Below are 9900 nucleotides of genomic sequence, written 5' to 3'. Positions count from 1 at the left end.
GATGATGATGATGCCAGTATGGTGTAGTGGTGAAGCTGCTGGCCTGGAAACCAGGAGACTGTGAGTTCTAGTCCCACCTTAGGCAGGAAAGCCGGCTGGGTGACCTCGGGCCAGTCCCTCTTATTCAGCCCAACCCACCTCACAGGGTTGTTGTTGTGGGGAAAAGAGGAGGAGGAAGGGAGGAGGATAAGTATGTTCACCATCTTTATATATATAAGTAATGTAATGTAATGTAATGTAATGTAATGTAATGTAATGTAATGTAATGTAAATATAATATAATATAATATAATATAAGGGCAAAAGGAAGGGCAAAAGGAAGAGGGGCTGACCAAGGGCAAGGTGGATGGATTATATTCTAGAGGTGACGGACTCGTCCCTGGGGGAGCTGGGGGTGTTGACGACCGACAGGAAGCTCTGGCGTGGGCTGGTCCATGAAGTCACGAAGAGTCGGAAGCGACTAAACAAATAAACAACAATATAATATAATATAATATAATATAATATAATATAATATAATATAATATAATATAATATAATATATAATATAATATAAATATATAGGATAAACTAACAATAACAATTGCAATTTACATAAAGGTTTAAATAGAGGTTTGTCCTTCCTTTAAAACTTGCTTCGCAACTTACTGTTTGCTGCCACTTCCTTCCCTACAAAAACAAAAAACATACAATGAAAAATTAAAACATCCATGGTAATAATTCCAAAACCACTCCACCCATCCCAAGCAATAACAAAACTACCATTTATTTATTTATTTATGTACTTACTTACTTACTTTCCTAATTTATACAGCTGCCCATTGCACAAACAAGTGACTCTGGGCAGCGTACAAAGAGCTAAAAACAATCAATCAATACATTAAAAGATATTTTAAAAAAAACCAACTAAAACAAAGAATAAAAGGCGAAGGGATGCTAAAAATGACAGAGCCACCTCACTCGTTCACCTGTCCCCTGGGGTCCCCAGTCCTGCTGGCATAACCAGGTCTTGAGGGACCTCCGGAAGCTCAACAGGGACGAGGCCAACAGAATACTAAAGCTGAATACTAAATCAAAACTGTTGATGCAATGGAAACAATTTCCCTCCGAAGGCCCTCTGGAAAAACTCATGTTTTACTGCTTTCTGCAAGGCCGTTCATGAAGGCCCCAATCCCACTTCCAGTGGGAGGCTGTCCCCCAGGGTTGGTGCTATAACTCAAAAGCCACATATTGTGGCCTCGGCCCCCTTCACCTCATGAAAATGGGGCATCACTTGCCATTTTTCCAGCCTCGTTTTAAATGGGTTTACTCTGGTTGGACTCGGCTGTGAGAGATTGTGGGGCACCTGGGAAAGCTGCTGTCAGCTTGTTTCATACTCAGACCGTGTGGTAGGAAACTTGGGAGGAAGCATTTTAAATCCTGCAGGGATTCCACCTTAATTAACTCCCTATAACCAAGGCCGGGGAATTCTGCTTGCACTTTCCAAGATTCTGGATTTACCCCAGGGAAGCATTTCCTGGAATTGGTGTGGATCTTGCTTCTTTGGTCTTGCCCAGCTGTGTAGGGCTTGACATGGGTGTACCAATCTGCCTGAAATACGTTAAACATATATTAACAGAGGAATCAGTCAGCATATGTATCTGTCTTGAAGTAATGTTCATTTTAACATTTAGCTTCCCCGGTAAGCTCATGGGGATTTTTATTTCCCCTTCAGATCATATATATCTTTTGCCTATTTCCTCTCTGAAGAACCTAGAGCATGCTGGCTGGGGAATTCTGGGAGTTGAAGTCCACACATCTTAAACTTGCCAAGGTTGAGAAACACTGACCTAGAGGGAACAGTGATTAGATGCTGTCCCACGCAATTTGGGATTCTTCCAGATGAGGCCATAACGACAATCCCATTACCTTGTTCACAGAATAATATAGAAGACCCACAGATCTCGTAGTCTGGATATGTGTCTGTTTTATGCTTTCCCCAGGCATCTTCCATATTCTGGTTTGCCACATAAAAGCTTTAAAAAAATCTGTGAAGACAAAGCAGGGGCTCAATGCCTTGTGAAAACCTCAATCTGGAAGTATCCTCATTTGACACTTAATGATTCAAGAATCCCCACTTCGACGTCTGTAACACCAGTACTTCTGTGGTGGCAAATCCATTTTTTGATGGGCAAATGCCACTTGGCTGGCTATACAGTGTGCTTGTTTAAGTGAGAAAACTGGTCTCAGATCTTTTGCTTTTCAATGGTGAAGGTTCATCCGCCGTGCTAAGACATAATGCGGTGGGTCTGATTTTGTTTAGTGCAATATGTGAACCCAGCTAGTGCAAATAATAGTGTATTGAGCTAAATGAGCCAAGTTTTGACTCTAGAACTACTCCAGTGATACAACTTCTGACAGCTCCTCTCTTCCCTATCTAAGGGTGATGCCAGCTGCTGATGGGAGATGGAGTCCAAAACATCTGGAGAACTGGCACTCATTCCTGCCTTGTGTCATCACTTTCACTCCCATTCTCATCCCAGAGTGAAGAATTAAACATTAAACATTAAAACAGATGGATGTTGACCTTTCAAATATTTTCTTTCTGAAGTAGGCATATAATTTACTCACTGACAGAAATGGCCACTGCAAGATTGTGTTCACTTAACCAAATCATTTATAAGCACAGTGGCTCCGTTCACACTTGGTTAGTTTTAACCTTAAGGATGGTGGGTTCCAGGGGTTTTGGATGGCTTACATGTTGTTGTTGCGTGAACTTGGAGCATTTGATGTATTCATAACCAAATGTACCACGAGAATCCTCAACACGAGTTCACTTAGGGCGGCCAGTTGTGGCTGCAAAAACCCAGCAGATGAAGGATAGGCGGCTGCCACGAGAGAGAAAAAAGAAAATGTCATCTGTCCTGTAGTTCAAGTTAGGAGGGAGGGAGCCAGCAAGCAAGCCAGGAGGCAGGCAAGCAGAAAGGGAAGGGCGGGAGGGAGATGGCGGGAGGAAAAATGGAAGGAAGGAAGGGCGGAAGGAAGGAAGGAAAGTTAGTTTACTATTGTGGCTGGAAGAATTAGAAGTCAGCCGCCATCCAGAGGTTTCTTCTCGGTCCTTTTCGCCCCTTCCTGCGAAGAGGGATCGAACAGCCTCCCTTCTCTGGCAGCGACGCTCAACTATCCCGGAACTTCAGCGAATTCCGAGGGAGCGCGCGATGCCAGGCTGGAGCTGCCAGCCGGGGCCGTGGGTGGAGAAGAGGCAGGGCCGTGCCCCTCCCGGCCGCGGCTGGCTCCCCGTCCTCGGTCTTGCACAATCGGGGCGCTGCCGCTCGCCCTGTGGCTATGCGCCGACAGGAAAGGCGGCGGAAAGACGCGCCGCCGCCGCCGCCGCCCCAGTGAGGCCGCCCCAGATTGCGCCAGCGGCTCGTGGGCGTTTTCCCGCTTGCCCGCCCCTTCGCCCCGGGCGGCGCACAGGAAGGGGAAAATACCCGGGAGGCTTCCGACAGCAGCAGCCGCAGCCTCACCCGCTTCTCGGCACCGGGCTGGGGAGTTGGGTCCTAACGCCCCTCCCCGGGCGGGGCTCGGGAAAGCCACGTGGGTTGTCCAAGCGCACCCGGGGAAGTTTCTAAACAGCGTTTAGGGAGAGGGAGAGAGAGCCCGAGCCGGTGCAGGAGCGGGAGCCGAGCAAGTCCCGCTGGCTCCGGCGTGGGTCCGGCCCCGTGCCCGAGAGATGGGCCCCTCGGGAGGCTGAGGACGCGCACTCGGGACCCGGGGCGCCAGGCGTCGCGGCGGGATGGCGGCGGAGGACTCCAAGATGGGCAGCGCCGGCAGCCTCTGGCAGGACACGCTGGCCATGGCGCTAACCCCCAACAAGCCGCTCTCCTCGGCGGGTAGCCAGGGCAGCCGAGAGGGCGGCGGGAGGTCCCGCGACCTGAGCGTGGTTTACGTCTTCACCGAGGACTCGGAAGAACCGCTGCCCCTCCTGTGCCTGCAGGAAGCCTGCAGGGAGGTCCCGGCCACGGTGCTGGCCACGGTGCCCTTTGGCACCGTGATGCTGGGGGACACGGACACGCTGGACCGTTTCTATAACGCAGGTGAGTCCCTTGCGCCGCGCTACCTGCGCGGTCGGTTGGGATCCTGCGCTAAGCTGTGCCTGGCGGGGCTTCGATTTAGCCAGGGGCCGCGCCCCACCATCTGGGTTCATACAACCCCCTAAACCATAAGCCGGGTTTTCCCCACCCTGGCACCCATCCTATGTGTTCGACTCCCAATGTGGACACGGCAGGTTACTAATTGTAATGGCTGGCTTCGTACAAGCTTGAGGTGTGCACCCGGCCAGTTTACTGACTTCAGCAAGAATTGGTTGGGCTGCGAGGAATGCGGGGTAAAAGCTGGGTTTACTCGGTTAGGCTAAGCCATAATGTGGCGGGCTTGGTTTTGTCTGAGCGTTTCGTGGGAATCCAGCAAGGTGTGCCAACGTCATTGTTTTGTTTACAACGTGGTCAAACACAGGCTTAATGTACTGGGTAGACCCAGCCAGAACGTTTCCTGAAATTTTCTGAGCTGTTGCAAGTTTGAACCTATTCTTTTAGGGCTCAGTAAAATCAGGGCTTTCTTTTCAAATATAGGAATTAAATTAGCTTAGTAAAGGTAGGAAAACAAATATTTACTGTTACTCTGTGAATATTCCTGTGTACTTAGTGAGTTTTACAGAAACTTTGCAGTTGCAGCAGTCTGGGGAAAATTCATTCAAGTAGACCAGAGGCAGGAGAGTTCATTTCAGATGCCTGAAAAAGCTGTCGGGTTGCATCAAGAATTTTGTTTTTTTAGAAACTGTTCAGCCTTCTATTGCAATTGCTGCAGCTTTTTAAAATTATTATTAAATTACCTTGAGCTAATGGAAAATTAATATACAAGTCCATCACTGGAGGTTTTCAAGAAAATATACAAAATATAGAAATATACAAAATATACAAAATATACAAATATACAAACTCCATTGCTGGAGGTTTTCAAGAAAAGATTGGACAACCATTTGTCCAAGATGGTATGAGGACTCCTGCCTTGGGCAGGGGATTGGACTAGAAGACCTCCAAGGTCCCTTCCAACTCTATGATTCTCTGATTCTGTGAAGTCCATGAACATGTAAAGAAGTGCTCCATTAGATATTCATTCATTCATTCATTCATTCATTCATTCATTTAAAGGTATATGGCTGCCCTCCAAAGTGACTCTGGGCAGTGAACAGAATTTAAAATGAAATTGACAATAGAAATAACTAAAAGTGCAACATATGATCACAAGGAAATTAATTAATTAATCAATTGAATGAATGAATGAATGAATGAATGAATAAATAAATAAATAAAGCAATTGTTTTGTTGTTGATACTGGAGGATATGTTATTCCAGACTTTCGTTAATGAAATCTAAACTAATTATTCCATAATTTCAGTAATCTAACAATAAGATAGAATGAATTGAATGAATATCATGTAGAAAACAAGCCACTGAATGCTGTTATCGCATCTAACCCTGTGGGTTTCCGGGGTCAGGGGCAAAGAGCTATTTCTCAATATCTGTAACCTTAATTTTAATTTTAATTGGAAATGGCAGGATTTAATCCTGGAACCTTCAGTGTGCAAAGCAGGTACTTTTCCACTTAGCTGGTGCCTCTCAGAATCCTTCTGTTTTTAGCTGATGCAGAGGAAGTAGTAATATATGGAGCATGCTTAGAGGCCAGCTTTTCCAAAGCTGGTTTGAACATCTGCTATCTCCCTTTCCGATATAAGGTTCTAATCTGCACTGGATGATCCTAAGCATTTTGCTAGTATGTGAATTTAAGGATATTGTGTAGTAGTGTACACACTCTGCTAAATCTCCTTTTTTAAAAATTGATATATAGACTGACCTCTCCCAATCTGTTGTCCACTGTCATTCTCCAGATTTGTTGTCATTGTTTGATTAGATAAATGGTAAGGTAAAGGTAAAGGTTTCCCTTGACATTAAGTCCAGTCGTGTCCGACTCTAGGGGGCGGTGCTCATCTCCGTTTCAAAGCCGAAGAGCCGGCGTTTGTCCATAGACACTTCCCTGGTCATGTGGCCAGCATAACTAAACGGAACGCCGTCACCTGCCCTCCGAAGCGGTACCTATTAATCTACTCACATTGGCAAGTTTTCAAACTGCTAGTTTCCTAGAACATCTAGTCTAGTGTTTTTTGAACCTGGCAAGTTTAAGATGCGTGGATTTCAACTCTCAGAATTGGTTGGAGAATTCTGGGAGTTGAAGTCCACGCATCTTAAACTTGCCAGGTTCAAAAAAAAAAAATCTGATAGAGTCCAACTACATTTTCCTACTTTATATTTTCAACTTTGGCATTCCAGGCTCCAACCACAAGCAGCAGTGGCTGCCTGTTCTGTCAATTTCAGATTGAACTGACCATAAAACTCAGCCTCCTCTTTCTTCTGCATCACTGGTTGGAGCATAAACTTGGATACTCGTCATATTAAAGGGTTGTCCACAATGTTTAATTGATATTATTCAGTCACTGCCTGAATTGTATCCAAATACCATCCTTTTTTATATCCTTCCTGACTATGAAAGCAAAGCCGTTTTTTCTTTGTTTTTCGTGTCCTGAGTAGTAAACAGTATAATTTACTACTACCTTTTAGGGGGAGATGGGCGGTGATAGAAATGTGAAAAATAAATAAATAAATAAATAAATAATCGATCAATCAACAATCAATCAATCTTTGGACTGAAAGCATTCAATTCCAGTCCATTTCAATTCACTCATGCCTAAGATATCAATGTGCAGTTGATGCATTTTGTCTTTCACTGTGTGGAGCTTTCCCAAGTTCGTGCTTCTCACATTCCATGTTCCAACTGTATTTCTGGCTCCACAGCTTTGTATTCTTTTCCTGCATGGCAACATCAGCAACTAGACATCCCAAAGACTTTAATCTCGCCATGTCATAAACACCATAGTACTTCTCAGCCCTTGATGGCATGCTGAGTGCCAGACAACTTGAGGGGCCATCATTCGGCACTATATTGTCAGTCACTTTGTTTTGACTATCTATATCAGTACTTCTCAGCCTTGGCAACTTGAAGATGAGTGGACTTCAACTCCCAGAATTCCCCAACCAGCCATGCTGGCTGGGAAATTCTGGGAGTTGAAGTCCACACATCTTCAAGCTGCCAAGGTTGAGAAGTACTGATATAGATAGAAAAGTGTAGAAATGGTTTACTGTTGCTTTATCCCACATAGTATTAAATGATACCTTTGCCACTGTCACTAAATTGATCATCCACCTCCACCAGATTCCTATATAGGTGTCTGCTTGCTTTCCTAGGCAGCTGAGATGTCCTTCCACCTTTGGTCACCCTGCTGGGGGTATATATTCTTTTCGTGTGTGTGTGCCTTCGAGTCAGGATTTTTTGTTTTCTATTTTTGACTTCTGGTGACTACCTGGACAAGTTGCTGCAGTTTTCTTGGCAAGAATTTTCAGAAGTGGTCTGCCATTGCCTCTTTCCTAGGGCTGAGAGAGAGGGACTGGCCTAAGGTCACCCAGATGGCTTTGTGCCTAAGGCAGGACTAGAACTCCCAGTCTCTTGGTTTCTAGCCTGATCCCTTTACCAACTCTTGTACTCCCAATAGTCTTTGCTCATCTCTCACAGGAACATCCCATCACCACCATGATGACGCAGCACAGCAGGCATTGAGGGAACACATAGACTTAACCATGGTTTATTCAGCACACCCAATTTCCTGGATCCTCATCCAACACACTGCGATACAAACTAATCAAATAAGCTAGGTGTCAACAATGTGCTAGGTTAAAAATGTGTTTGTCCAACTTCTGGTACAGTGTACTACTTGAACAGTCAGTGACTAGGTTCACACATTGTATTAAGCTATCATTTGTTCAAACATAATTTTGGTTCAACTACATTTTCTTCCCCTGTTCTAAACCATGGATTGCAAACTACAGTGGCTAGTTCATACATGCTAATCCATACAGTATGCAAGAAAACCATAATGTGGCTTAATGCGGCGTGTGAATATGGACAACATGACACTAATTCAAGAATGATAAACTATGGTTTATTGAACAAACCCATCATGGCCTAATTTGCATATAATTCAAGTCCATCATGGGTGAGTTTACAGATCTTACTAAGCCAGAACCCACCCATATTGTGACTTAGTGTTAAGTGCAAGGTAGACAATGGAAGACAAGTTCCTTCCCAATGTGGAAGGATTCCCTGGTAGGTTGCCATTCAATACAGAAAGAATTGCTGGAGGTGATAAGTATGCAAAGCACCCGTGGCTTCCATCATCAGACAGAATCTTCTGTCTGCATTTCTTGTTAGAGCTGCATAATGCTTTGGATCTGATCCAGAAAGGTGCTTCAATGCCTGTGGCACCTGTTTGCACATCTCCAAAGCAGCTCTGTCTTTTCCTTGGATTGCACAGCAGTGATGGGAATTGCACAATCCTGATAAAAGACGCAGCTACTTTAAAGAGTGGTTGGCACTTGTTATGTCTTTACCTGTATATGCTCTGAAGCAACTTTTCGCAATTATTTTTCTAATGCTGGTGATCTGAATTCCATTAGTGTGGGAAAGGTAACCTTGATTTACCCATTCACAAGAAAGATTTGGGAAAAAGTGCATTTGTTGTCTGGATCCTCCACATCAGATTTGATATGCTGCAGTGTTTCTCAACCTTGGCAACTTTAAGACGTGTGGACTTCAACTCCCAGAATTCTTGCTGGCTGAGGAATTCTGGGAGTTGAAGTCCACACGTCTTAAAGTTGCCAAGGCTGAGAAACACTGTTTACAGTGTGCCTTGCAGGGAAGTGTGAAATGGAGCTTCTCAAGAAGGCAAGAGGAGCGTGGTGTAGAAGAAGAGGAATCCATGCAAATGAATGAAGTCTGCACTGGGGCCAAGACAGAAAACAGTGTAATTACCAGGGCAGTCACAAAGGATATGAGAGTGAACATCCTCTTAATCGGTTCTTGCCTGGCAAGCTGAGCAAGTTAAAACTTGGAGAACCACTTGTCAAACTGCCACACCACATGCAATGCATCCAAGAGAATCAACACCAGCACTTGGCATCCAGCTTCGCACACGCCCTCCTTGGACCTCCTCCTTTAATTAGGGTTTGCCTTCCAGGTGCACCAGCCATTATTACTTCACTAGACTTCCCTACAGGTTCATTTCCTGCAATGTCCCTGATACAGCCTTGCTCTGAGCATTGTGGGAAGTGTACGTGGCAGCTTTGTGAAATGTATTTGGAGTACGGCTAGTGCATTCTTGCCAAATGTGCTAACATGGCCATTGAAGAAAGAGGAAGCTCTGTAGAGCATCAGTCGCCTGGAGCTCCTTCCAGCCTGGAGGTTGCCCTGAATAGAGACAGTCTTCCTTTTCTTGCAGCCGCTTTCCAACCAGTCACGCTTCACCTGTTGTCGTCTGGAAGTAACATTTTTTGGTCTTCGTTGGTGAGCCCAGATTGATTTTGGCCATCTCCTGCTTTGATCTCTAGAAGCCTGATCTCTGAAAGGAAAAGGAAACAGGATTTGCCATCTTGGCCTTCATCCAAATCCACAGTTGTCCTCTCAGAAGAATTCAAGAAGAAACATGGCCCAGGATTAGATAACCCTTTGTGCACCCCTCTAAAAGAGGAAAAAGTGGTCATAGATGTAGATCAAATATACACATGGTAATCCCTATAGGTAAAATAATTGCTGTGATTAAAAGCACAATGAAGTAGACCCTAGTTACAATACTAGGAAAGATTATGGTCAGGTTGATGAGCAACATCTGATTGTAAGTCTCCTCCTCATGCATCTTTTATCTTTAAATTGAACTGGACAACTTTTCAAAAAGGGTTTTCCTTTATAAAGTAGGTC

General features: G+C 44.8%; 1 protein-coding gene and 1 long non-coding RNA gene across 4 annotated transcripts in view; one reads left to right on the top strand and one right to left on the bottom strand.

The window, feature by feature from the left end:
- Nucleotides 1-568: 568 nt before the first annotated feature.
- Nucleotides 569-3562, bottom strand: LOC134503578 (uncharacterized). Of its 2 annotated transcripts, none has more exons than XR_010068560.1 (3): nt 3471-3562; nt 1830-2027; nt 569-669 (listed from the first exon to the last, which is right to left on the bottom strand). It is a non-coding gene; the product is annotated as an uncharacterized LOC134503578 (long non-coding RNA). The 2 variants fall into 2 exon arrangements; XR_010068559.1 differs by lacking the exon at nt 3471-3562 and adding an exon at nt 2791-2976.
- An 89-nt stretch (nt 3563-3651) lies between these two features.
- MAP3K6 (mitogen-activated protein kinase kinase kinase 6) overlaps nt 3652-9900 on the top strand; it is a 50403-nt gene continuing 44154 nt past the window's right edge. Inside the window, exon 1 of one of the 2 annotated variants that reach the window (XM_063312398.1) lies at nt 3652-4076. In XM_063312398.1, the coding sequence (XP_063168468.1) occupies nt 3776-4076 (301 nt within the window). In that variant the 5' untranslated portion in view covers nt 3652-3775. The remainder of the gene's footprint in view (nt 4077-9900) is intronic. The other variant, XM_063312397.1, reaches the window with a different exon arrangement.

This window comes from Candoia aspera, chromosome 10 (assembly GCF_035149785.1).
Source record: "Candoia aspera isolate rCanAsp1 chromosome 10, rCanAsp1.hap2, whole genome shotgun sequence".
Taxonomy (NCBI): Eukaryota; Metazoa; Chordata; class Lepidosauria; order Squamata; family Boidae; genus Candoia; species Candoia aspera.
This window is presented reverse-complemented; position numbering and strand designations above follow the sequence as displayed.